Consider the following 27,190-nt stretch of genomic DNA (forward strand, 5'->3'; position numbering starts at 1 on the left):
ACATGTTTAAAACATTCTTTTTAGTCCAATAAAATGTAGTAGTTTTAAGAAGAAAAAAAAAAGTTGTTTTTCCCTATGAGGTTTTAATCTAAAAAGCCTTTCCTGAGATAGACGCAAGGAAGACAGCGCCTTCAGGTCTTTCTGCAGTAGCTCATGATGGGCTGTGTGTGTGTGTGAAAAAGTTGTGTCAGTGGAATGGGGAGTAATAGGAATGAGCCAGGACTTCAGCTTACTTTATTCTGGTGACTTTGTTCTTACTGGTGGAAGTGAGTTAAAATGCTCTGTGATATTTTGGTTTCTGCAGAATTGTTCAAGAGCAAGTTGCGGCTAACTAGTGAGGAGTATCACTCTTTCTCCATGTCCCATAAGTTGTAGATGCTCTGGTGCTTTTCCAAGCGAGGTGGTGCAGAATCGGGCAGTGTGCTGACCACATCTGATTTAGTAGAGAGCAAGGAGCTGATCAGTCTGTGAGCTGTCCAAATTAAACTGAGCTAACCAGAGATCATTAGTTCTTCAGTATGTTTTGATATCTAAAATCCTCAAAGTGAAAAAATATTTATCTTTTTTGCAGCAAAGGATGCTTTGGATTCACAAATGTAGAAGTATAAATAACTTTTGTTTCAATAGGGCTCTGTCTGGTAATCTGTTACGAGTACTTGAAATGAGGACTTGGGGAGTTAGATGCTGAACAAAATGACTTAAAAATAATTCAATATACATGTCTGTTACCCTCCCTTTTTCTCTCCTCCTATTCCTCCCTCCTGTTCCTGCAGTGATCTGGCTCCATGGTTGATACCACAGCACTACAGCTGTATTTGCTGACCTCATGCTCAGCAACTTTGGGGGCCTGCCAGGAAAAAAGTGAGGTGGATCTTCCCGTTGTATTGAATATCCTTCTGCCTGAGATTGAGGGTACTCAGTACGTGCTAGTGGAGATTTCTGGTTCCTTTCACGGAATCACAGAATCGTGTAGGTTGGAAAAGACCTTTAAGATCACCGTGTCCAACCGTAAACCTAACGCTACCAAGACCACCACTACACCATGTCCATAAGCACCTCATCCTAAACGTCTTTTAAATACTTCCAGGGATGGCGATTCCACCACTTCCCTGGGCAGCCTGTTCCAATGCTTGATAACCCTTTCAGTGAAGTAAAATTTCCTAATATCCAGTCTGAACCTCCCCTGGTGCAACTTGAGGCCATTTCCGCTTGTCCTATCACTTGTTACCTGGGAGAGAAGACCGACCCCCACCTCTCTACAATCTCCTTTCAGGTAGTTGTAGAGAGAGATAAGGTCTCCCCTGAGCCTCCTTTTCTCCAGGCTAAATGACCCCAGTTCCCTCAGCCGCTCCTCATCAGACTTGTGCTCTAGACCCTTCACCAGCTTCGTTGCCCTTCTCTGGACACGCTCCAGCACCTCAATGTCCCTCTTGTAGTGAGGGGCCCAAAACTGAACACAGTATTCGAGGTGTGGCCTCACTAGTGCCGAGTACAGGGGCATGATCACTCCTCTACTCCTGCTGGCCACACTATTTCTGATACAAGCCAGGATGCCATTGGCTTTCAGTGGTGTATGAGTGAATACTTTGTGAAATGAAGTTAGAGGAACTTTCTGTTCCAATACAATGATAGATGAATAATCATGGATGAAAAAGCACTTGTTTAGTGTGTCCTAAACATCTCAACCAAAGGCACAACTACCCATGCAATCTCTTCCGAATGCTAAGGTGGTCTATCCTTATTGCAGATTTTTCTTAAAGGTTTTGTTTGTATAGCAGAGAATATATATTTTAGTTGTAAACTGTGAACTAATTTAAGTGAAGGCAAGGTTAAATGAATATTGGCTTTTCTTATACCCATTTCCAAAGGCTAAAGAACAGAAGGAGATATCAGCAAGTTGCGATACTAGGAGTGTTCTTTAATTATATCTGAAAATATAGGCCACTATATTTTCATATATTTTTTTTTTCATAGGTTAGATAATTTAGAAGATAACTCTTTAGAATTTTAATTATCACTAATAATTGTAATGTTGGATACCTGCAGGTCAGACCAGGAACAGGATAATCTGAAATACTTTGTTTGATGGTGAGGATCCTTGTAGGATCTCTGGTTTCAGAGCCTAATGCAGTAATTATGCATCGCTTAGCTCATTGGTGGGTATCGTAATGATATTTTTAAAAATAAAGTTGCTTGCATTACAGATTTGCAGAAGCAGCTGACTGCATTGATCCTTGTGGGAGGATTAAAAAAAGTGCATTGAAAATTTGGGGGATTGGATCATCTTTGCCAAGTCCCTAGGTTGATTATAGGTTGGATTGAAGGGGCGGACCTCTTCTGAGGTTGACCTTCAGAAAAGAATACGAAGAACAAAGTAGGACGACACATAAATTATTGCATACTGACTTAAAGTTGGCATGGCTGGTGGATATAGAAGGCGATGTAACATTAGAACAAGTGTGAAACAGGGCCTCTGGGTTTTATTCCAGATTCTTACTAACTGGCTGGGTAATTACTCATCTCTCTGGGTCTCCTTCTGCCCATCTGGTAACTTACCTAGCTGCCAAAACTGTTGCAAGGCTTTAACTAAAGGTGAACCGCAAAGCAAAACAGTTGGTGTGTGCCCTTTGGTGTTCTGTGATGTGTAGCCATGCCTATGATACCTTCTTCCCCCAGCTCTACAGGCTCCTTACATCAAGTACGCCAGCTATTAGAAAAGAAGGTTAGAAATACTTCACAAATTGTACCTATGAACTGTCTGGTAGTGAATGGAGGAGCAACAGCTGCCAAGGTTAAAATTTGGTAAAGTTGCCAAATGTTAGATTACTCAAGGGTGAGGAAAAGTTGAGGAAGGTTTTATCAATTTAGACTATGCTGGAAGAAGAGGACTTTGATGTGCAAGGTGAGAGAAAGAACTTAGACTTGTGAAGGCAAATGTTTTAGGTCTTTTGGGGGATTGCTAGAGAAGATAACACTTCTGTTTTCTGTCTTGTCTCTTCCAACATGTGTGAAAGATCACAGTGGCTGGTCTGTGTAGTAAACTGATGTTACGAAATCTGGGAGGCTTTGGCAAGGATTCTTGAAAAATGAAAGGGAGGAAGAGAGCTAGTTTGTGGGGACTATGAGGGGTATGTTATTGTTACTTAGCAAGAGGAAAGCGTAGGTTCAGCGACTTCCATCTTAGAGCAACAGCTGCATGGCGCTTGCAGTACAGCGGGATGGTGTTTTAGTCTCTGGGGTGCAAGTACCGTGGACTCCTTGCGCTTGCCTATATGTATCACCTATGCACAGCGTTAATTACTCTGGGGTGTGTCAGTGTGTGGATAGTCTCAGTTTGGATTAAGAATGCCCTATTTTGCTTTAGCTAACAATAGGCTAATTATTTTGTTAAACAGCTTTGGATGAGTTATAATGAAGGATATACTGACTTGCACAAGATAATGGCAGTTATGAATTAAAGATGTCTTTGATTTGTTTATTTGTGTGGCTATGCTCTTACTGCTGTTTATAAGCCCAATACAGAACTTGGATTACAAAGGTTTTTGCGATCAATATTTATTTAAAGAAAAAAATCCTGACAAAATACAGGCTTCTCTATGGTGTGAAGCCAAGCCTCCTTTTCACTGCAATTTTCCTCTGGACAAAGTAATTTATAATTAATTAGGCAAAGATTGTTTAAGGAGAAACAAACACACAAGGATAGAGTCAGACGTGTGCGCATTGATGGCTGTAAGTAACGTAGAAATACTGTCTTAGTAAATGCAAAGCTTCACATTCATAGTGAGGTTGTGTGCAGCTTATATTAAGCCAAGCAGCCTTAATTAGCTCTGCTTATTGGGAGTAATATGAATTAATAGGAAGAGACTGTGGAAAGATGATGGGGGATGTGCTTTACGTAGCTTTGTTTTGTGAGATGCCTTCTGTGCCATTTTGCCTGGAATGTATGTCTTTATTTCTAATCACAGCAACTGACTCCACTGCTAAAATACCTCACCGTGTTGTATTTGAATATTAGACTTCTCTAAAACTAAATGAAAACATTCATGAGCGCAGAGGAACATGCAACCATTTGCCTTTCTCCAGCTTTTTCTCTTCAGCAACAAATCATTGTATGTTGTTACTCTTTAACTTCCAACCTGAAAGTCCAAGTGCTCATATGTTTTTTTTTGTTTTGCTTTTCAGATTGTTTCAAGAAAAAATCCAGAGGATGTCCAGGAGGTAACAGTTTAAACTTGTGCAAATGTCTTTGTGTATCACACTATGCCTTTTGAAGCATCTTTGATGTAATTTAGCAATTTCTGTGTGTTTTGTCATTGTAATTGAGCAAACAGTTTTTTGTATGTTTTCATTTGTCTTTAGCTTTCAGAGCTGAAAACAGTAGCTAGTGTAACATGTTGCAATTCATCCCTCAGTGATGAATCATGACTTGAAACAAAGTCTTAGGGAGTAAAGTGCCTTTTGATGACAAAACTGCTTTGATAACTTTGCAAGCTCTTTTCTCAGGGCTGGAATTGGCAAATTGATGGTTACTTAACTCCTACTGGTAAAATTAGAGATCAGTCCACAATCCAAGTCTTAGGTCTCAGCTGTAGGTATTCTTTTCCTCTTTAACCAATACTTCACTGAAAAGCCTACATCATTACTGTCTATTAGCGAAGAGGGAAAATGGAGGAGCGTAGGAGTAGTTGAGAGAGATTAGACTGCAAGTCATATATTATGCCTATCTCTCTGAGGCTCCTTAAGTATTTTCCAGTGATATACTTTGATAAAACTTTAAAATTGCTTACTCTTTGCCTCTTCCGAAAAGGCTCGGAATAAGGGTCTGCTGTATTCTTGTGCCTCTTTAATACCTCAAAAAACTGTCAGGAACCATTTTATTGAGACAAAAAAAATACATCACGCATGTGTGGATTGTGGGCTTGGGGTGGTTGGGTGGTTTTTTTTTTTTAGATTAAAAAACTTTTTCCCTCTTGATTTCTTCTGGACTAATGACTTGGCATTGATACTACTAAACTATGTACATGCAAAATCTTTCTTCAAAGCACAATCTTACGGCTTTTCAGACATTGTGTAACATATGCATATGTTCAATTTCTGGTGCAGTCTTTTACTACAGTTGAGGAGAACCTGGATAGTTGATGAAAGAAGAGCCCATAAATGAATTCATTGCATCTCTGTGTGGTCAAACATGAGTTACTGATTAGTGGCTTGGCAGAGGTGAGAATTGGCTAATACACCTAACATCCCTTTGTTGCATCCTTCTTTGAAATCTTGAGAATCAGACAAACATGAGCATTCATGCTTTTTGCATTTTTTTTTTTAATCTCTAGAAGATTAAAATAGCCTATCAGATTCAGAGATGATAATGGATCTAGTTTTAGAACTGCATTACTGTAGTTTGTAGCTTGATGTTCACCTTTTCCAGGGAGATTCCTGAATTGAACCTATCCATGAGCACATTCTGCCATTACCTTAATCTTCATTTGTGGGAAAAACACTTTATAGCAGCTGTTGATGAGCCATTCATCAGAAAAATATATTGTAAGTGTCTTTCAGCTAGAGTACTGCATGAATATATGTTAAGTAGTTTTGAAACAATAGCAAAACCCTATCTTTTAGTCATTGCCTTGGTTGTTGCTTTGATCTGTGGCTGTAGGTTAGCCATGCAGAGTTCCACCTACTCTCGACAACAAGAAGACATAAATGTGCTATGAACTTGTTGATGATTGCCCTTTTCCACCCTTCATTGTACCAAATTAATTATTTTGCATGTGATAGCATGTTAGGTGTGGTGCGATTCTGTTATAAGCAAGCATCTGAAAGTACTTAGTTATTAAAAGGAATATCCTAGATGGTAGTTGCCATAAGGGTGAATTTTAGTCAGAATACCACATACGTTGGGAGCTTTTCTGTCATACTGGCTTCCTATGATAAAAAAACAATTGTGGGCAGCCTTTGAAAGAAAAAGAATATGCTCCTAATCTGTTCCCACTGAAAATAAATTTACCTCAGTTTTCCAGAATGCTCAATTAGAAACTCAATAGACAAAATTTTGTGCACAGAACCACCCCGTTGCTTTACAATCTGTCTCATGCAACCCTCTTCCCGCACCCATACAGGACCACATAGCTGTGCCTGCCCATTCATTCAGAAGTCTCTTTTAATGTCACTGCTGTGATGTTAATACATGCGTTACATATGTACAACTGTACATAAGGCTGTGTGCTGTGACCTCAACTCTACTTGCCTGTTTTCTGTCGCCTCTTTTAACTGCCCTTTGGGATACAAGCCTTTAATACAGCATCTCTCCCACTGCAACCAATTACAATTCAAGATAACCCCAACCTAGCTGTTGTTGCTGGGATACGAAGGAAGATAACCTTGTAGGGGTTTCTTCTCAAAAGGATGAAAGAAGCTAACATGAAGTTGTGTGTGGAGGAGTTAATAGCTACAGAAAGGCTAGCAGACTTAACTTTAATTTCCTTACTTCTGGGGATTGATGGTGGCAACACGGTGTGTGAGGCACTTGTAGCTAGGGTAGTCTTGTGGGTTTTTTTTCTCTTACTCATTTATGGAGGAGAAGGGGTTGTTCATTGTGGAATAGGTGAGTCGAGCTAATAGAGATCTACTGGCTCTAGCCATGACAAGCACCTTATTGCATTACAAGTCTAACATATGTTTTATGATATACTTGCTGTGCTTCGTTGGGCCTCAAAGTACAATGTGTCCTTCCTCCAAATCTGATTTCTAATGAGTATGTTAGAGTGGGAACTTTGCTAACTTTGCTGAGCCACATGCATGCAAAGGCATGATTTCCATGAGCTTGTGAAAGGTTTTAGGATGATCTTGACTGCTTTTGCTTTGCAAGCTACTTATGGATATTTATTTTTTTTCCTCTTGGCTATTGGGAGATCACTTGCAGCAGTAAAAAAACGATACTTTTTTAGTGGAACGGAATGTCATGCTCTTATTTTCTGGCAGCTTTTCTGTCTCCAAGTACTGACAATACAGTAACTTGATGTTTCAAGACTTCGCCATCTTAAGCAATTTTATGTTCTCTATGCTGCTCAAGAATTGCAAATCATCCACTTTCTGGGTATTGGATTAGATGGAAGTACATAATTGAAAAATTATTATTTCTGATAGCAAAATCACTAGTTGGCCGTCTTGAGAGATTCTGATTTTTCTTCCTTTGTCTGTTGAACTCCACCAAGTACTAGTTGTAATTGAGTCCTGGAAATGTGTGCACAATAGGTGGGGCTGAATCAGCTAAGTATATAAGTATAGCTAAGTTTATAAGGTGTATAGAGTGTTGCCATATTAAAGCTTTGCATATCCACTGTTAACAGTCCTGTTACCTTATATCTGCACTGTAGGTAGGACTTGTATCTGCTGAAACTTAGAAAGCCTCTGACCTTAGTGTCTAAAAAAAACAAACAAAAAACCTCTAAAACCCCAGCAAAACAACAAACCCCCCTCTAAAATTAAACCTTTTACTTAGCTCTAAATCTGGTTTGCTTGAAAAAAGGTTTTTCAATTATGATCGCTCATGAGAAGGCAACCTGTTAAATCAGTCAGGAATATTTGGAATCTTTTAAATTGTGGTTAGCTGTATTAAGCTAATTGAGACATTTGACTGATGGAACACTGGAATCAACTGCTGAATGCATTGCAGTCTCTCTCTTTTTATTTTTTTTTTCCCCTGTTCTACTTTAGTCACTTTACCTTAGTATTGAGGTTTGTTATATGGCTTAGTGCATCTGACCAAAAATGAGGCCAAGATATAAAATGTCTTTGTTCTTTTTTTTTCATCCTGATAGCAAATCTGTTAGCACTTAAGTGTAAATTTCATTGCTCAGTTCTTTCCCTGGCCTGATTTTCCTCCTGGGTTCCCCTCCTTCCGTGAATGGAAAGAATACAAAGAATGGGATGGAAGAAGGATAAGGTAGATACCTGGCTGTGAGGAGCCTGGGTGGGAGATGACTACTTCTTTCTGGAAAGGATGGATCAGGAAAAGCTGATGTAATGAACCAATGTTCTCTTTGCATTCCTGAAGTTGGAGATTTTGTCTAGATTACAGAAGGAACATATGCAATTTTTGATCAGGGTTATTAGTAATAAGCCATTTAAAATGTGGGCTTGCATTTACACCTGATCAGCATTTTACATAAACAAATTACGAGCTGGTTTGTGGTCCTGAGTGCTTAATGTGCTTAAGTCCTGGGTGCTTAAGAATGCCTTAATCGTATTGATTTCTTTTCCCTCATTTTCTCTTTTGCTGTTGTGTTTCTTCCCTATACCTGCAGCTGCGCCAAGCACAGCATGCTATTGAGTCTTGGATAGCGCAACACTACTATTTGGCCTTTTTTCCTTTCTTACTGTGTAGCTCTGGATTGCAGTGTGACTGAAACAGTGCTGCCTTTGCCCTCTGTTTCCTTCTTTCAGCTTTTACTTAATATTTTTTTCTATGCACTGTAGTCTTGTTAGTCAGAATGGGGGTTGAGGACAGATAATGACAATTTTTTTAAAATGCTTGTTACAGTTGGCAGTTCAAATTGTATATTTTTGTTAAACATATTTTCTGAGGGTAGTGGTCTGATTTGCTCAAAAAAATGTATTTGTGGTGTGATGCAATGTGAACAATGAATCTCACTAATACTTCTCTTCCCTTTCTCTGCTTCAGATAGTCGTTTGGAAGAGATACAGTGACTTTAAGAAACTGCACAAAGATCTCTGGCAAATTCATAAAAACCTATGCAGACATACAGAACTCTTTCCACCTTTTGCCAAAGCAATAGTATTTGGTAAGCATAATTTCTTCCTGACTTGCTGAAATTCTTTGATAACTCAATAGCTAAAAATACGTCTTGTATTGCAGCTGCATGGAACTCTTTTCCATGGGCTTTTACTACTGAACTTTTTGGTTTGTTGTGTCTTACTTGTAGGTGTGCTGGTATTGTAGCTTGATACTTTTATTTTTTTAACAGGGGTAGTTATGTCCTTGCTTCCATGTTAGAGAGATTACCTCAAATATTTATTGATGTATATGTTCTGTATCTTTACAATGTACATTCCCTGTTTTCAGGAGCATAAAGTCTGTATTAGCTTTGTGAACAGCACTTGAACGATGAACAAAGATTTTCATATGTGAGCTGTCTGTGATTTTTAGTGATGAGTTATAGTGAAGTATCAAGTGGTTGTTGTAGGAAAAAATCTTGTATTTTAAGAATTTGATTGTAGTTACCAATTTTATCTAGCTAGGCTTTTGAGATCAGCTTTATATATAGCAGTTAACTGTTTCGCCAAAACAACCTGTAAGAGGATTGTGACTCTACATGAGAAATACATGGCAAAAAGTAATTAGCTCTTAAAAGCCAAAGGTCTTAACTTAATCCTGAGGTATATGTCATCATGAATGAGCTATAGGTGGACTTTCAGTGAAGTGGTATAGAACTCCATATAGAACTCCTTCTACCACACTTTTTTTTTTAGGAGTGTGTTGTGTTTGTTCTAGCAGTGTGGGGTTTTTTTTAGCATGTGTTCTTTGTGGGTTTTTTTTTTTTTGGCGTTCATATACCACACAATATCCAGTGGGTTTTTAAGCGTTTTCCAGCGTTTCTTAATGTGTCCAGCACATTTGGTGTCTTTTTTGCATGCATCTACCATGTGCTTTGTGAGTGTTTCTAAGGTGTTGCTAAATGTCCGGAATGGGTTTGGTGCTTTTTGGTGTGCATCTACTGTGTGCTTTCAAGCCTTTTTTCCAAGCATTTTAACATGTTTTTTTTTTAGGTGTCCAACAAGTATTTGGCATTTCTTTGCATGCATCTACCATGTGCTCTTTTTTTGGTTTGGTTTTGTGTGGACTTTTTGGTTTCTAAACTGCTTATGGGGTTACTAAGGCATTTCCGTGGCATTTATGAATTGTTCTAGTGTATTATTTTTTTAAAGCATCCAGCCTTTGTTTATGCTTTTTTCTGGTATGCATCTAGTGTGGTGTTTGGTGTTTTTTGGCATGGATCTCCCATGTGCTTTTTTTTTTTTTGGCAAGGTTTCTGATATGGATTTTGGGCATTTTATAATGTGTTTTTTGATTCCTAAGATGTGGCTGCAGCATTTTTTCTGTCCAGGATTTCTTTGGTGGTTTTTTGGTGTGTGTATATACCATACCATTTTCTGCGAGTTTTTAAGCGTCCAGCATTTTTGGCCTTTTTTGGCATGCATCTAGTACTTATTTTTTGAGTGTTGCTAAGGCATTTCTAAGGTGTCGCTGACAGTCCAAAATGTGTTTGGTGCTTTTTGGTATGCATCTACCATATCGTCTTTTTCAGTGTGGTTTTTGGCAGGCTTTTCAGTTTCTAAGGCGATTTTGGAGTTAAGACCTTTCCATGGCTTCTACAAGTTGTTTTAGTGTGGTGGTGGTTACTCCCCCGCCCCCAGCATCCAGGCTGTGTTTAGGGTTTTTGTATGCACCTTGCCGTGGTCTTTAGTGTCCAGCCTGTCTGGCATTTTTTGGAATGCATCTACCATGTGCTCTTTTTTTGGCAAGGTTTCTGGTGTGGATTTTGCATATTTTTTTGGTGTGGGTTTTGGTTCCTAAAGCATTGTTGCAGCATGTTTGGCATTGCTGTGGCAGTGTTTTGAGTGTCCAGCATGTTTGGCATTTTTTGGTATGCATCTCCCATGCACTCTTTTTTTTGTCAAGGTTTTTGGTGTGGATTTTGCACCGTTTTTGGCATGTTTTTTTTGGTTTCTGAGGCATTGCTGTGGCGCTGTTTTCTATTGCCACAGTGTTTCTAAGATGTTTTGGTGGGTTTTTAAACATACAGCACACTTTATGGCATTTTTTGATGTGCATCTATGATGTGCTTTTCAGTGTTTTTAGCATCCAGCATGGGTTTGGCTTGCCTTTTTTTTTGCATACTGCTACCACATGGATTTTTGTGTGTTTTTTCCATATTTCTTGCTGAAGACTAAAAATGCTAAAACGTTTGGCATTTTTTGGCATGCACGTAATGCATGCTTTTGTGTGTATTTGCACGTTTCCCGTGTGTTGTGCCTGTTTTCCGTGTTTATCATGCATGTTTTTGCATGTTTTCTCCATGTGTTGTGCACATTTTAACATCCACCAGCGTTTGGTGTGTTTTGACATGCATCTAGTGCCAGTTTTTGCAGGTTTTTTGTGTGTAGCATTTTTAGCAGTTTTAGTGGTGTTGAGCATTGCATCTAGTGCATATTTTTCCATGTTTTTCCTCTGTTGCACATTAGCATGTTTTAGCATCCAGCGTGTGTTTTGCATTTTTTAGAATGCTTTAGCATCCAGCGTGCGTTTTTTGGCATGCATCTATTGCATGTTTTTGCACGTTTTTTCCCTGCATCATGATTTTAGTGTGTGTTAGCATCCGGTATGCTTTTGGTGGTTTTTTGCGTGCATCTAGTACATGCTTCACAGGGAAAAATGTGCAAAAATATTTTTAGCATAAGCTTTTGTGCACTTTTGTGTGCCCTAGCATTTTTTTCATGTTTTTTCTGCATTTTTTGTTTTTTAGTTGGGTGGTGATGTTTTTTGTTGTGTTTGGGTTTTGTGTTTGTTTTTTTTTAATATTCTACTTGTTTTGGTGTATTATGCTTTTTTTGGCGTGCGGTTTTTTTTTTGGTGTTTACTATTACTTTGGGATAGTCAAACCTGTTAGTTTGGGAAGTGCCAAAACTGAGGTTGTTTAGTCAGCCTTTTTTCCACCACTTTGTGTGACAGCACTATAATACTGCTTGGGGTTATGGTTCTGTAGTGGTATTTGCTGGCCCTCCTTTGCCTTGAGTGCTAGAGGAACTGTATGAAACTCCCCTGGAGGCAAAACCTCAGCCTGGAAAGCACAAATTTTCCTTTTGATATATCAGGACCAAATACTGCCACAGATTTGTAATTTTTGCTGCTTGGTGTTCATTTTTGATGACTCCTGCATGTAGGCGTGGCACTGAGATGCTTTGAAGAATGTACTAACATAAACAACTTTGAACAAGTTAAAGTTCGTTTATAACCCAAGTCCAGTCTGCCCCTACAGTTTTTGGGGGAGCTTCTGACTTAACCCCCTTGTTGTGTGGACCAGCTAAGTGTAATGCAGGGAAGCTGAACTGTGATGCAGATTTCATGGTTCTCTTTGCAGAGCTGGGTAAAATTCCTAGTTTAAATTGTCTTTCACATCAGCTAAATTGTATCCAACTTTCATGTTATTTTATTTTTGCTTATTTATGAAGTTGGAAGTGGGGTAAGTTTTCGGTGCTATGTCAGAACTTGTGCACTAATGGTTAAATAGAGACTATAGTATTGGTTTCATCCTGAGATGATTTTATATCTGTTTTACAGAGTAGAGTGCTCAGTGGACAAGTTATTTACAAAGCTAATATTTGCAAAGCGTAATTTCATTTCAGGTAGAAGATACAGTAGCTATTCATAGGGGAGGAAAGAGAGGGGTAGAAAGAAAAGAAAATCAGGCTGGAAGAGAGTATGGGCTTCTGGTATCTTACATAATTTTAAATTGCAGAAATGCAAATTAGCTGTTTTTACACTAGCTCTGTAAGCAAGGGAAGAATTGAGTGAAATCCCTTCTGAAAGACATCCTTCTTCTCTTGTATTTGGTGAACAAAAGTGACTGCAATGTACATTGTAAGAGAAGGAAATCTACAGAAATATTCAATGTAGTTATTTACAAAAAGCTTTTTGAAATTAAAACTAATCAAAACAAAACCCATTACATTTGAATGAAGCTGAGCGACAGAAGAATACAGGAAAGGGGAGGTAAAGTAAAAACAAATTTTAAATGATTGGTACATAGTTGAAAGGAACAGAAATGTCTGAGACTCTTCAATTTAAGAATTATTTTTCTATTTAAAGCATATAATTTTACTGTGTATCCTTCCATCTCACTTGTACACATAATAGCTGCTGTGTGTTTTATTTAAAGCATTTATCTTCAGATCAGTCCTTAGTATTTTTTGTCCTAGAGGATAAATGTAATCTTAGTAGACTTTGAGTTTTTGACAAGCTTGTTTACACTCTCGTTCAGTTAGTGGTGAGCTGCAAGATCTATCCCTATTAAGATCTTTTGTTTTCAAGCTGCTTTAATGGAGCACTTCTGCAGTGTTTCTTCCCTGTGGTGGTGATCCACTTGTTGCAGCTTTTAAACTAGTTACTAATTAGTGTTGCCAGTAGCTGCTAGCAACTTGTTGATTTTTTTTTTTTTGGATATGTGTGCTTTAAATAACGTATACATATTGTTTTGCAGAGAGTACACTTTACAAAATGAGCATTGGTGGTTCTGACAGTCGAACTTACCTGTAGTAGAAGTGTTAAACTTGAGCAGAATCTCAAGTTCAGCATTCAGAGTTTCAGGAGATGATGTGGAGAACTGAGATGTATTTAAAAATGAATAGGTCATGCTGTGCTTCCATATTTCATGCAACCAAAGACTTGCCACATCTGCAGAACTGAACTGCATTGCATGTTTTACACCACAGCTTTTGATAATGATAACGTGCAACTGCATGTATTTTTATGCTGCTACGATAGAGCTGCTCACATCAAAGCATGAAACTTGTTATGGGTGGGAAAAAGAAATCACTCCTTCTGCACTTCACTTGAACCTTTTCCATCCATCTTATGGAGAAAACATAATGACCTCAAGTATAGGAATCTAAAATGTCCTAAGAGATCCAGCTGTTAGAGCTTCTCTGAATTGTTATGCAGCAATTATGGTACCTGATTCTGCAAGGTGATTACTCTCCTTCCCTAATATTCATCAACATAATTTCTTCAGTATTTTCAAACTACTTTTTTTTGTTGGACACTTTAAGTATTCCCATATGTTGGCTATACATGGCATTTTACCAAAATACTAGTAAATCTGTACTCAGCATTTCTTGTATCTAACAACTGCAGAAATGTACTCTGGTGTAAAAAATACTCCTCCTCCTCACAAAAAGAAACCAAAGACCCCCAGATATTGATAACTTGCTAGCAGTGAGTCAGAAAGATGATTCACATTATAAATCTCAGATAAAGGTACTTTTTGGATTTGAAGATACCAAATTAAGTAGCATATTTAAGAATTAGGTGTCATGTACAGTTGGAAGTCTTGTGAGAAACTAACTGAAACATGAACACAAACCTTGCTAGGTGTTTTGTTGTTCAGATCTGCTCCAGAAAATGAATTGTGGATTCTCTTCACAGGAATTTGCATTTGGTTTCCATGTATATAAGAAATTTTGAATGGATCATTGCTGGAGGAATAGCAGAACTGTGCTAATGCATTTGGTATATGCTAAGACTGTAGTTGACAATTCCTACAACCCTGGAAAGAGATGATCCCTATAATGAAGTTTCCATGTGTCTGAGTGATGTAAAAGAATAGTGGAAGTAACAGTGATCTATCTGGATGCAGGAAGACTTCCTGACAGAAATGTTTGAAGAGTCAGCTGGGTATCTAAGCACCTTTGAACATCTGATTGAGAAGGGTGATAATGAAAGTGTTGAGCAATATGAGAGTGCTTGAAACTATGAAAAAAAGGAGAGGGAGAAGGAGTTAGGCAGGGTTGGCTGGGAGTGAAACTGCCAGCAAGATGCCAGATAGTCTGTGAACAAACCAGTACTGAATTATGTTCTTCCTTCCCCCAAAGTCCTCTAGTTCTGTAAGTGGTTGTCCTGATAGTGTATCGTGATGCTGATGAGCTGGAAAATGTGACAGTGACTAATGTTTCAATGGCTCTGTTCAAACATGTGTTTTATTTATTTATTTTTTTAGCTCAGCTTCCTAAGAAAATAAGGCTTATGTAATTGTGCTGTCAGAAAGTCAAACCTCTTACTCATGTGGCTAATATCAGCTAAATTTGAGAGGGAAGGCGGTTGCAAATGTAATTATATTTCTGCAAAGTCTGTGAAATGGCAGCTGACTAAGAAGAGAGTGCATGCTGTGGTGCTACCAAGGGCCAGGCAGGCTCAGCTCGTACCCGTGAGTTTGCAGCTGCCTGGACGATCGGTGAACGCGTGCTGGTCAGCCTGGCAGTGCTGGTCCTGATACGTCCTCTCTAGTGCCCAGTGGAAGTATTGAGAAGATGGGGACGAAGAAAATTAGTTTTTATTGGGTTTGATGACAGAGTAGATCTGGGAGAGAAAGAACCCTGGGAAACCAGGAAAAATAATTACTTGCTTGCAAAAGTTACCTGTTTCTGGCCTTGTTCAGTGTCTATGTCTTTGCAATTGATTTTCTGTTTCATTATAACAGTGTTCGTGTTATTTTGTAGATTCATTTAACTGGCCCATGCTGCTGCTCTTTACCGAGGGAAGTTGTTTTTTCATGATGTCCTATTTTGTGTGGAATGAAGCAAAAGCCCTAATGTACCCCCAGTGTTGCTCTGAAGACATAGGAAGTTTGAGCAGTTTAATAGAGCCTGATTTCAGTGTTGCCACTTAACGTGGTAGCATTGCCTTTGCCTTCTTTCTGCTTGCTTGTTGCTTGCTCTTTTGTACGGCTGCTAATGTTTGTACAGCTGAAAGGGCAGGGTGAACAAGTCATGGAACCAATTCAGCTGAAAATTAGCCCGATGATATCTTTCCTTTCCTTTCATGGAAAAATAACCCCCAAAAGCTTTGTTTGTGATCTTGTGAGTATGTGTGTGTCTTTCTAGTTTTATTTTCTTTTTTCTGGTACCACATGGGCAGGAGCTATTTACTTGAAGAATTTCTGGAAAGAATCCTGCTTTGATACTTTCTTCTGGGATTATTTTTTTGCTTGCTCTGAGTATAAATGAATTTTGCTTCTGTATTCAATGTTTCTTTTGTCCTCTTCAAAGGTTAATGCCACAGAGCTGTCACAGGTGGTTCTTATTTTTCTGGTCATGCTGTTATAGCAATACTGTTTCTTGAACTTGTCTTCCCAGTCCTTTTTTTCCCCTCTGTATAGCTATTCCAATATCTGTTCTATTCTCCTCCAATTATTACTGTTAACCTTTGCCCTTTTCCTTTTGTAAACTTGTAACTGTTTCAACAACAAAGTGATGTTGATATGAAAAGCTAAAATAAGTTGTGTGCAATTGTGAAGAATGTGAATTTAAGGTAGCAATCCAAGGGTTCTTTCTCCTGAGAAGCAAATCTCTCAGGTGAACTGTGGGATTGTTTTTTAAATATGTTTTTTCTAATTGTAATGTCTTGGGTGCTGGGTAGGGAAAAGGGAAGGATCATACATTTTTGGTAAATGAGCTGCTTCCCAGCTCTGCTTACCTCTTGAATCCAGGCAGAGATGAGACCCTGTCTGCATGGAGCTACTTCAGAGGAAAGGTTCAGTGCCTGGTAGCAGGGCTTCACCATCTCCCCTAGACTCTGTCTCTGCCATAAATGGCGCCTTGGAATTGATGGATCTGTTTGGAGGCTTTTAGCAATACTTTGTTTATTATCTGCTCATATTGTGCATTTTTCTTGAGAATATGTGAAGAACGCTCAGCTCCTTACAGGATTTGGGCCGTAATCAAGGCTGACACTGACTGGCATATTGTCAAATTGTGCATGTATCATTTATTGTTAGATAACACTGGACATCCGTTAGTGTCTCTTGACTAATCAAGAGTGTTGCCTCACATATTCTTACGATGAGAAGGCGAAGGATTATTGTTGTAGCTGCCAGCTTTCATCATCCAAGTGGATTGCAGAAGATGGGACTCTAGGGACAATTGAGAATAGGAAGCTTGAAGATTTGCTATGTTCTCCTGAAGCACTGGAATGACTTTCATAGACTCAGGGCATTGTCTCCAGAAGGTTGCTTTTGTCTTGGTTTTTTTTTTTCATTATTGCAGAATAAATGTGTAGTTATTTCTAAAACTGTCAATTTGTGTGTCTGTTCCAGGGCGATTTGATGAAACTGTGATTGAAGAAAGAAGGCAATGTGCTGAAGATCTGTTGCAGTTTTCTGCTAATATCCCTGCTCTCTATAACAGCAAACAGCTTGAAGATTTTTTTAAGGTTTGTTAGTATTTGCAGAAGTATTTGCTTCTTACTGATATTCATAGAGATACAGTGCTGATTCTGCTTTACTTCATAAACTGTGGAGTGACAGTGAGCTGATCTGATGTGCTTTGTGAAGTGACTGGAAGTTTTCCATTCATTCTAGAAATGTGGCTTTGAAAACCCCAATGCCACACCTCTACAAGGTGGAAAGTTTTACAGGAACTTCAGGTGAAGGGATTTGGAATTTTTGTTTATTGAATGATGAGTAAAACCAGTGATGTTAAATACAGGTGTTCAGTGAGGAAGTAATAAAAATATTGTCACTGTTTCTATATTTTTATGTAGGTGTTTATAGTTTCAAACCAAAGGAAGGAAGACTGTCTAGACTGTTTTCTTATGGCCTGTTATGGATTCAGGTCCATAACAACAAATTTGGCATATAACTAGTCAAACGTGCTGCTTGTACAGCGTTGTGAGAACCACTCTCCAAAATACAGTTTAGGACAATACGTTGATCGAGACTTCTTCTTTATTACATCTGAAGCAGTTTGTTTTCAATAGTTCCTTCAAACCTCTTTATTTTCAGTAGTGTAGTCCAACATTCTGCAAACACATAAGCATAAATTTACATGTAAACATGATAGTAACGCCCTGGAATTAAGGAAATGCTTATCTGGCTGAGATGCGACTTAAGTGTATTGACATGTTAAGTATATTTAAATGTTACTTATGGAAAAGCGAAATTACAGCGAAGCGTAAAAATTTTTACTTGTTTTCATGAAGCACTTATTGCAGTGCCCTTTAAAATACTTAAAATAATTTTCTTTAAGCTTTGGTGGCAACAATGAATGGGAGACTGAGTTAGAATATTTTACTTTTCAGTTTATTTGCATCTGCACTTTTTTAGTTCTTTGGAAATACTTCTGTGTTTTTGGGTATTTGTTCAGAGCTCTTTTTACCTCCTTTGCTTAACAAAAGTATTAGGCTTAGGCTTAGTTTTAGGCTTCCAGTGAACCTTTTCTGGCTTTGTAAGGCAGTGAATAAAACTAGAAAGGCATTAATTTTTATAGGAGCAAGTATGTCTACAAGGGGAGTTATGCAAATGTAATAATTTAGTCTCATTTGTTAGCTGATGTTGTGTCATGTTTTCCTGTAAGAAAGCCTTAGGTTTTGGTCAGTCACCAGCTTAGCCAGTGTCTTTTAGCTCTGCTGACGGGTGGTTTTGTTCCTTTTCAGATTTTTGTGCAAATAGCCATGGAGAGATAGACTTGGACAATGAAGTCTTAGAAACAACTGCAGGGAGTGTTGTGTGTATCTACGTACTGTAGACTCCAGAAAAATGGGATGGCTAGTGTGAAAATGCTCTGGGCTACTTCAAGACAGATTAGCAATGCCCATTTGTAACACTGCCTTGGAAATGGTGCAGTTTCTATTAAACTTGCATGGAAAGTGTGCACCTGAGATGCAAACCAGAAATTTAAAAAACACATTTAGGTGGTTTCTAGTGCAATTAATTGTTCCTGTTGTTACTTCATTTACCTTTGATTCCTTCCAGGCTTGGGAGAGAGTAATGTCCACCTTATATGCTGTGATGGCCTTGTCTTCCCTGTTTGTCCAGTCTTGACTATGGCTGGACTCCAGATCTGAAGGGCACAGACTGTACCACAAGAGAGCAGGAGCATCACTGTTCTCTCCCTGTTAAACTCTGGGCAGACCTGCTGCAGCCTGGAGGACTCTTGTTACTCACCACAGAAGCTTAGATACCTAGTTCAGATGCCTAGACAATCTGTAGCAACCAAACGTGGCCTAACCAAAAGCCCTTGTTTAATTTTGCAAGCTTATATAATTTAATTAAATGCATTAACTATAAAGTAATGGAGCATTCACTGGTTAGGAAATTTAATTTTGACTGTCACTGCTATATAATGAGACTTTCCGTAGAGCACAGCACCTTACTAATTCCTTTCCCTCTTTCTTTTCAGGGTGGAGAAGTACATGATGGGTCTGAACTGATTGGTCCTGTTGAGCCTCTGTCCGACTCTCTTACTGACAACCTGTCTGACTGCAGCTCTGAAGGTTTGATTTCTTTTCTCATGTAACCTTATAGCATGATCTATTTTAAAGCAGCACATAAATGACAAGTGCCATATTTGTAGGAGCATTGGCATCCAGTTTCTGTTTGCTTGGTGTGACAGAAATGCCAGAACTGGGATTAACAGAAGAGAAGTTGGGCTCAGCAGAGCTCTGTCTGGACTGCAGGAAGTTTGCTTCTAACAGGAAGTTTTCTGGGAGTTTGTCTACTGCATTCTAGAAGTCCTAGTGCTCTATTGTTCAAAAATAACTGCTTTTGGTGCTAACTGAACTGAACCCTCTGGTTTAAATGTACATAATCCTGCCTGCTTCGAAAAGGTTGGGCAAACAGTGTGGTAGTGCTCACTACTTATCATGACCCAAGTCTCAAACTGTAAAAATCTTCAGAGAACTTTAAAACCATTTTGAGGTTGATCAATAAATACCACGATGACTGTCTGAATTTGCCTGGAGTATGAAAAATAGGTTTAAGAGTTGAACTGCCCCATTCATTTCAGAGGGTTCTCATTCAGCTGCTCATGCTCTGGGTGTCACCATGCTTGCAGTGCTTAGTAAATCCAGAAGAGAGTTGGTATCATATTTTAAAAGTTTAAGTATGTCTTCTGGATTGAGCATATGGGAGTGGCGAATGTTAAAGCACACTGCAGGGCTTGGGGAGATAAGTAAATTGTTTAAGTCTCTTAGGAAAAAATGCTGGCAGTTTTTGTTTCCTGAAAAGAACTCCATAGTCTTGAAAGTCTGAGAGGTTGTGTGTTAGAGCTAGTGTGGGCTATGTTCAATTGGAAACTGGAAATCCCTTCCTTAACTTGCTAATGTTTTCTGGTTGTGCTATGCCAATGGAGGGTTTCCTATGATTGCATTTCCTTAGCACAGTGTAAAGATGTACATGCTGGCTTGGATACTACGTGTAGAGTAATTTTAGTGGCACTTTACTTGCACTAAATAATAGTATATAAGGTAGGGTCAGTCAGCCCAAATAAATACTGTGCTAGGGCTTCTTGCCTGCCTCTGGAAGCTGAGCTAGCTTAAGCATCTCTGTATATAATCATCTGCCAAATACCATGCAATCTTTTAGATATTTATGTATTTCTGAGTTATGCTTGGGTCCTTGTGACTTCTAAGAAAATCTTTTCCAACCCTTCAGATTTTCCTTTGGAACTATTTTACACTCATGTATAAATACACATTATTATACAAACATTTATTAAGCTTATTTGGGAGGGTTTTTTTTCTTAACTACATAATTTCCTCTGGTCTTTCTGACATAGAACTTGCTTTGGTAAAACTCTGCTTGAATAACAAGAACTGCTTGTGTTTTCTAATAGTGGTTGGATTGTTTGTTTGTTTATTTTTTGCTTGAGGTTGTGTGACTTGCCAGTGGGATCTCTCTATGTCAATAACTTTGTGCTTGCTTATATAATACATTCTACATGGGCAGTGAGTTTTGCATTTTATTTTGTAGTATCTTCTATGATGTTAATGAACTGATGCCCCCACAAAATTTCGTTCTGTGAAGGAAAAGGTATAGAGCTGTTTATCATAACTACCCTCTGTAATTAAATACCGGTAACTAGTTTTAAAGGGGTGCTATTTCTGTGAAATTTAACATTCCAGATTCTGACAATGCACTCACTTTACACTGTGCCTTGTAAAAGAAAAAGTGCTTCTAAAAATGCTTACTGTGAACGTTTCCATTCATTATTCACAAGGGCCTCGTTTTTAGAAGAAGAAAAACACTTATTTTATGTGAGATAAAATATTGAAAAGAAAAAAAATGCTGTAAAGTAGAAATTCTTTGATACTCTTCTTCTTAATTGGCTGGAGTGCTTTTAGGGGATACTTGCAACAGCTATGAGCACAGGATTTCCAGATACTGAATGTGACTTTTATGGAGTTATCTTTTCTAAAAACCTACGTGTCTTCCAGCTCATATTTTCTTATGTGTGAAACCTAATTTTGGACGGGGAGGAGATGAGAGAGAGAAGGAAACATCTGTCTATTGCCTCTAGATGGCAGTGGCAATACTTGGCTCTGAGTCCTCTCCCTGCCTCTCCTCAGGGCATCCTGCCTGCATCTAATTTTTCCCAGTCTGATTATCGTAGTTAACTGTCACAAGTTCACTGTGGTAGTTTTTGTGAACATTTGAGAACCTCTACGTGGGTACTGCTCCTTCAAGCTGTTGTACTGAGAAGTATCAAACCCATTCATCAACAAGTGCTTATAAGGGTGGGTTGTGTTTTCTCACTTTTATCTGTTCTTTTCACTCTGCAGAAGGTGTGCACATTAATGGTAGAAGATGCAAATTGATGGTAGTAGAATTGTTTTTGTACCAAAATAAGTGATAAGTATCTTGCTTGTAAAAGCAGTTTGGCAGTTCATGGTTTCACAGGAAGCTGCTTTTCAAGAGGCCAGATCACCCAGGCTTTCTACCAATTTTTTGGAAACTGTTTACTCCTCATATACCTCGCGAAATTGCACAAGGCAGAGACAAGTACAGGAATTTATGTTCAATTTCAGCATCATTATACTCATATAATATTCCTGACAAACAATCACTCTGTCTTCCTCTCTGGGTACATGAGATAATGTTCAAATGTCCAACTTCCTCTCCAAAAGTCTTTCTATACCAATCGCCAGATTCTTTAGAGAAATTCACTGGGAAGTTAATCTTTTTTAATTCTTTTTTCCCCCCTCCTTCTGTTTTACCATGTTCACATTATCTTCCCAGAAATAAGCATGGGCAGTTCAGACTTTTCCTACCCCTTGGGCTGATTGAAAGCCCCATGTCTGTGGTTGTGTGGTGCCAGACCTGGGCTCTAAACCTGCCCTTAAACAAAGTTTATTAGCTCAGGCTCTGTGCCATACTAGCTGTGTTCATATAGCTTCTGGTCAAGTTGGCTGCAAGAGAAGAGCAAACATGGTTTTGTTTGGACTGTAGGGAGGGGAACTTGGGTCTGTCTGAAATCTGCTGTGTGGATGTGCTCTAATTTATCTAGTGTGGGTGGCCAGCACACACTTCCCACAAACCCCCAGCTTTTCCATTCACTATCTGCACCCTTTGTCCATCAGTCAGCTCTGCTTCCACCTATACATTCCCTAGCTAGCAATTTGTCTTCACTGAACAAAATAACTTGACTCCTCTGCACCCAAATTTGACATTGCTGTCCCTAAATTGGGCAGGTGAATGGCCCATTATTAATACACTAATGAATGAATCTTCTCTCTTCCTCGCAACTGTTCTGTTGTGAGGCTGCCTTCTTTCTTGCAGGACTTGGGGCTACACAGGCAGTTTTCTTCTCTGCATGGACACTTTGCTTTATGTCCCTCCCCTCAAAAGATCAGGAGCACTGCGTTCTGTGCACCCTGTCCCCTCCTCTCAAGTAGTCTTGTGTCACTAAGTATCACTGCCCCTTGCTTTTCAGATAAAGAGAGTGGCTGGTAATCTGTTCTCCTTCCTGTCTTTTTCCTCTAATTCACATTAAAGGAACTGCTAGCTTTTAGTAAAGCAGTATTTCTACAGTGCCTTCTTACTCCTCTTCCATAAATTGTAAACTTCCTCTAACTCCAGAGTTGCAAAATTGAAAAGAAAGTTTGAGTTATTTACCTTTGAGTCAGCTCCTTGCTATTGCCACATACTTTTTGCAGGTAAGTTAGAACACTTTACCTGATAATGTGGATAAACTCTTGACTCTTGTTGATAATACAAAAGAAAACAGACACCAGGTTTTAGCTCAGAATTTACTTTCCCTGTGTGTTCAAGCAGCTAAATGTCTTGACCTTGTTGCCTGTTTTATTGCCTCAGTGGGTACATGTGCCAAGGTGATAAAACAAACTGCTACTTGATATCCAGGTGGCACTGCCAAATTTGTGGCTTGCTCCATATGTCTCATGCAGGGTACTATTCTGGAATGACATTTTTGAGGCTGAAAGCTGGCTTTTTTTTTTTTCTTCTTGGTGTGTAGGTCTCAGCTTTGAAGGCTCTCCTGTTTTAAGTCTCCTTAACTGTAAATCATCAGAGCAGTGAGAGATAGGGATTAAAGTGCTGCTGCTATTGAAATTAGGTGAGTTGGAGTCCTGAGGTTTGAATTAGCCCCCCCAAGCAAGCACCTGTGTTTTGTTTTTTAACCTCGGAGGCAATGAGAAATGGCAAACCTAATACCACTGTCACAGTTTTAATGGTGTATTACCAAATGGATATCTCTGATAGCCGGTCCAAGAGCAGTTTCATATTATGTACTTTTACCTGTAGTAGGGTCATGCCCTTTAATTTTGATGGCAAGTGAACATCTAATCGGTTGTACAAAAGGATGTCAGAAATATTTTCATCATTCTTGTCCTTTTCAGTTCGAAAGGATTTAAGTGGGCTTGATGATGTGACACTTATGAGCCAATCGGAATGCGGAGGTGAGTTCTAGAAGTTGTTTCCATTATATCTGTGGAATTTAAATTATTAGAAAGTCATAATTATGAGTGAACACTTTTTGTGGATGATAATCCTTACAGAATGAAATGGTGTATGTGTAAAATATCTTTGTTGCCATTTATTTCCAAATAACCCTGCTAAGTTGCTGTGGTTCAGTTACTGAAGGTCAGCTTGCAGTAAGTATATATGCTTTTAGCTTACGGCAAATGTAAAATAAAATGTGTTAGCTCAAATTTCAGTGAAAGAGTTGTAAGCTAATTCATTTTACCATGTGTTAGGAATGAAAGGAGAGTATACGTGGTAGATGTGAGTTAGAATGCTGCATGATGCATAAGCTGACAGTAACTGTGTTAATTCAAACTCCTAATTTACTGTTTTTGGGATGCTTCATCTTACTGATTTAAAACAGTATGTTGGGATTTCTTGCAACACTAATCTGGCTCCCGCTGATTGACTTTCTAATAGCACTCACACAGAATAATTTTCCTGGAGCCCATCAGTGTGCAGGCTTTGAAAGTTTAAGCTGGGTATTAGATGTTGGTCTCTTCATTCCCAGTATTAAAATGAAGACCAGTTGCTCTGCGGAGTTTGTAGCTAACTTTAAAAAACATGTTTCTATAGGTAATAATTTTTAAGACAGCTTTACATGCAGGGAATTTCTGTGCACAAAGTCTCAGGAAGCTGCATAAGTGAGAAGAAGGCTCAAATCTTTGGATGGTATAAAGAATTTGGAGGTTCCTAAGGTGTATGAGAAACCTAGAGTAATGGATGTCTTTGTGCTTTCAGGCCTCTCCAGTGACAGCGACCTGGTCTCTCTGACAGTCGATGTAGACTCTCTTGCTGAGTTAGATGATGGAATGGCATCCAACCAGAGTTCTCCCAGTAGAGCTGTTGGCCTTTGCCTTACTTCTGAACACCCAGTACAAAGCACACTGGCACCTGAGCAGGAGTGGAGCAAACCCGAAGGAGAGAGGGAAAGTCATAGTCTGTTTACTGGAAGCTTGAAACCCAAGCCTGGCAAAGAAGATTACTTGGAGAAAGCAGGCGAGTTGATAAAACTGGCCTTGAAGAAGGAGGAGGAAGAAGATTATGAAACTGCCATCAGCTTTTATAGAAACGGGGTTGATCTGCTTCTGGAAGGTGTCCAAGGTATGGATCTTCCCACTATGTTTGCCTTACTTTTGGTTATTGGTATTTGTTTATGGCATTTCCTTAGTTAACATCAGCTTACCGTGTTGCAAAGAGGTGATATGAAATGCAGAATGATGTGTGCCTGGCTTCCATGTGCTTGATAGCTGCTGTGCCTATGAGAGAGAAAGAGAAATCTTTCTCTCTAAGACTGAATGGTAATTTAGGGTCTCATCTTCCAAGTGCCAAATATCTCCTCTTTTAAAATTGCAGCACAACCTCCGACTTGCAGGTAAGTAGCGAAGTGCTCCACTTTTGCCTCTTTCCTTTTTATTACCTAGGCATTAATTAATATGTGGCACTTGCAGCACTGTTGAAACATTATTTAATTTACGTGGTTAAGTGAGGATTAATTATCCCCATTTTACGCATGGGGAGAGGCAGACTCAGGTTAACTTCCCAGTCACAACAGGATTAAAACTATTCTTGGCTCACAGCCTCTTGCTTCTTCCACTAAACTCTTCTCCTTTTTAAGTTAAAGGATGCATACAAACTTATATGCCTGCACTGCTGGAAGAGAACAGGATTTTCTTTTTTTTTTTTTTAAAGACTTCGGTGTGTCAATGTATGTCTGCAAAAGCTGTTGTTAACTGACCAGATGCAACTACATGCGAATTTCTGTGGAGCCTCCTTGCACCTTGTCAGTCAGGGAACAATTTTTTCCCCTTCCATCTCTAGTTCTTGAGAATCTAGAGTGATAACCTCATGTATTTGCATTTTGTCCAACAACGGCTTAGAACTGTAAAGCACAGGACAAGATTTGTTCTTTCCTGGAGTGAATTCAGGGTCTGTGTATTGTGCTTCTGTCCCACACAGGTCAAATGAGTAAGATTAGAATTGTGGCTTTGTTTGATGGTATACAGCACAGATGCATTATGCTGCTCCAGAGCTGAACTTAAATGCTAATATACCAAAGCACATACAACAGAAGCCTTTGCTGCGTCTCAGTAGGATGCACAGCAGTGGTCCAGACCCTCTGAACAGTTCTAGGAATGAAAGTTACCTGCTGAGCTGCTTTAACGGGGCCTGGCAAAAAATAATGGATAGGTTACTGATGAAAACTAGAGGTGTGGTTATCAAAATGCTTTTCATTCTTGATATTGAATGTGCTGGCAATCCTTCTGTTGGAGAGCCCAGCTATTCTGTCTTTACTAATACACTTCTTCATAGGCCTGTGTGCCATTCAGTTATGGTCTTCTGAAGAATATCCTGGCTCATCGTAACCACTTTTGTCTTCCCGCTGTGGTGCAAGGCTGCCATGATGCAGTTTCAAACTGACAGTTCGAGTTTCAGCTTCGAAAAGCTTTATTTTTGAACAGTTGCAAACTGTTAGGGCACAAACACAAGTCAGGCTATAGTGCATCAGTTGAGCTGTGATAACTGCACGTGTACTTGACTTGTGGCAGTGATTAAACATGTTGGCTTTGAATCGTGGTGATCCTTAGGGTCATATGTTTTACCTTGAAGTTGTGAACAGCCATTCTTGCATGTGTTGCAGGTGACTTGCTCAACTGATGCGTAATAACTTGTTAAACTAGAATGGGTTGAGCTTTTAACTTACATTTGCTAACATTTCCTCCAAGGGCTTTTGCTTCTTTGCTCTTGACTAGCTACTCGTCCAGCTATGTCAGACAACTGCTAATCCTTTTCTCTCGCCCACTGGTACCTATGCTTTTCAAGCTAGGAAAAAATTCAAGGAGTTTTAGAAAAGTGTGATATTCTGCCCTGTTTCCTGATGCCACTCAGATAGTACAGTGGGGGCTATTGATAAATTTATAGTGGTGGTACTTGTGTGTGTATGTGGGTAGAGGGGTTCCTGATGGATGAAGATATGTGTAGCCAGCACCTGCAACTTCTTCTGTGCAGTCCCTGACATTGCATCTGTACAGCACAGGGAAGGGAATAACAGGAGTGAGTGACTTTAACTGGCATCTTATCCCTTGGGAACATAAATGTACACAGTCTAGTTTGTAGCAGTCAGCTGCTCTTTCTCTGTGTTACGCTGCATGGCTGTGGAGGTGGAAAGGAAATGAATGTTCCTCCTCTGCTGGGCACTTACACAAGGTTTGGCTAGATCCAGCTCATCTTGTGTCCTTTCTCTTTGGAGCTTCTGCAAGCTTTGTAATATCTGAAAGTGAAACACAGCATTCATATATGCTTACACACACATATAGAGTGACATTGCCTTTCAGTGTACAGCCATTGGAGAATGTGTGGCCTCTAGAATGGCCTGGAAGTGGCTTTTGCATGTTAAATGGTAATACATACTCTTGCCACGTGGTGGCACCAAGGAAATAGAAATTGACACCTAAGAATTGCAATGGGGAAGTGTAACCAGTGTACCGGGGGGGGGGGAAAGAAACATCATCCATCCTCTGTGTTTGAAACTTCTCTCAGAATTACCTCAGAAATGTAGTGCCTCTGTAAGTTGGTTAGATGTATCTGAAACATAAGGGTGTGTCTGTTGCCAGCCGCTCCTTTAGGCTTGGTACAAGCCT

At 39.2% G+C, this 27,190-nt stretch overlaps 1 protein-coding gene across 9 annotated transcripts in view; it reads left to right on the forward strand.

The window, feature by feature from the left end:
• The window catches only part of RPS6KC1 (ribosomal protein S6 kinase C1), a 105,594-nt gene that overhangs the window by 1,107 nt on the left and 77,297 nt on the right, over positions 1 to 27,190 (forward strand). For 6 of the 9 annotated variants that reach the window (XR_012041649.1, XM_072856913.1, XM_072856910.1 and 3 more), the window contains exons 2-7: positions 4,183 to 4,218; positions 8,684 to 8,804; positions 16,890 to 17,005; positions 18,973 to 19,066; positions 23,426 to 23,485; positions 24,291 to 24,653. Coding sequence is in view for 8 of the 9 variants with exons in the window: in XM_072856913.1 (XP_072713014.1) it covers positions 4,183 to 4,218; positions 8,684 to 8,804; positions 16,890 to 17,005; positions 18,973 to 19,066; positions 23,426 to 23,485; positions 24,291 to 24,653 (790 nt within the window). In the remaining variant the exon portion in view is untranslated. Of the gene's footprint in view, positions 1 to 4,182; positions 4,219 to 5,103; positions 5,218 to 5,425; positions 5,542 to 8,683; positions 8,805 to 16,889; positions 17,006 to 18,972; positions 19,067 to 23,043; positions 23,143 to 23,425; positions 23,486 to 24,290; positions 24,654 to 27,190 lie in introns of those variants that run through there. The other 3 variants (XM_072856911.1, XM_072856914.1, XM_072856918.1) reach the window with 3 other exon arrangements.

The sequence above is a fragment of the Ciconia boyciana genome, chromosome 3 (assembly GCF_034638445.1).
Source record: "Ciconia boyciana chromosome 3, ASM3463844v1, whole genome shotgun sequence".
Lineage (NCBI taxonomy): Eukaryota > Metazoa > Chordata > Aves > Ciconiiformes > Ciconiidae > Ciconia > Ciconia boyciana.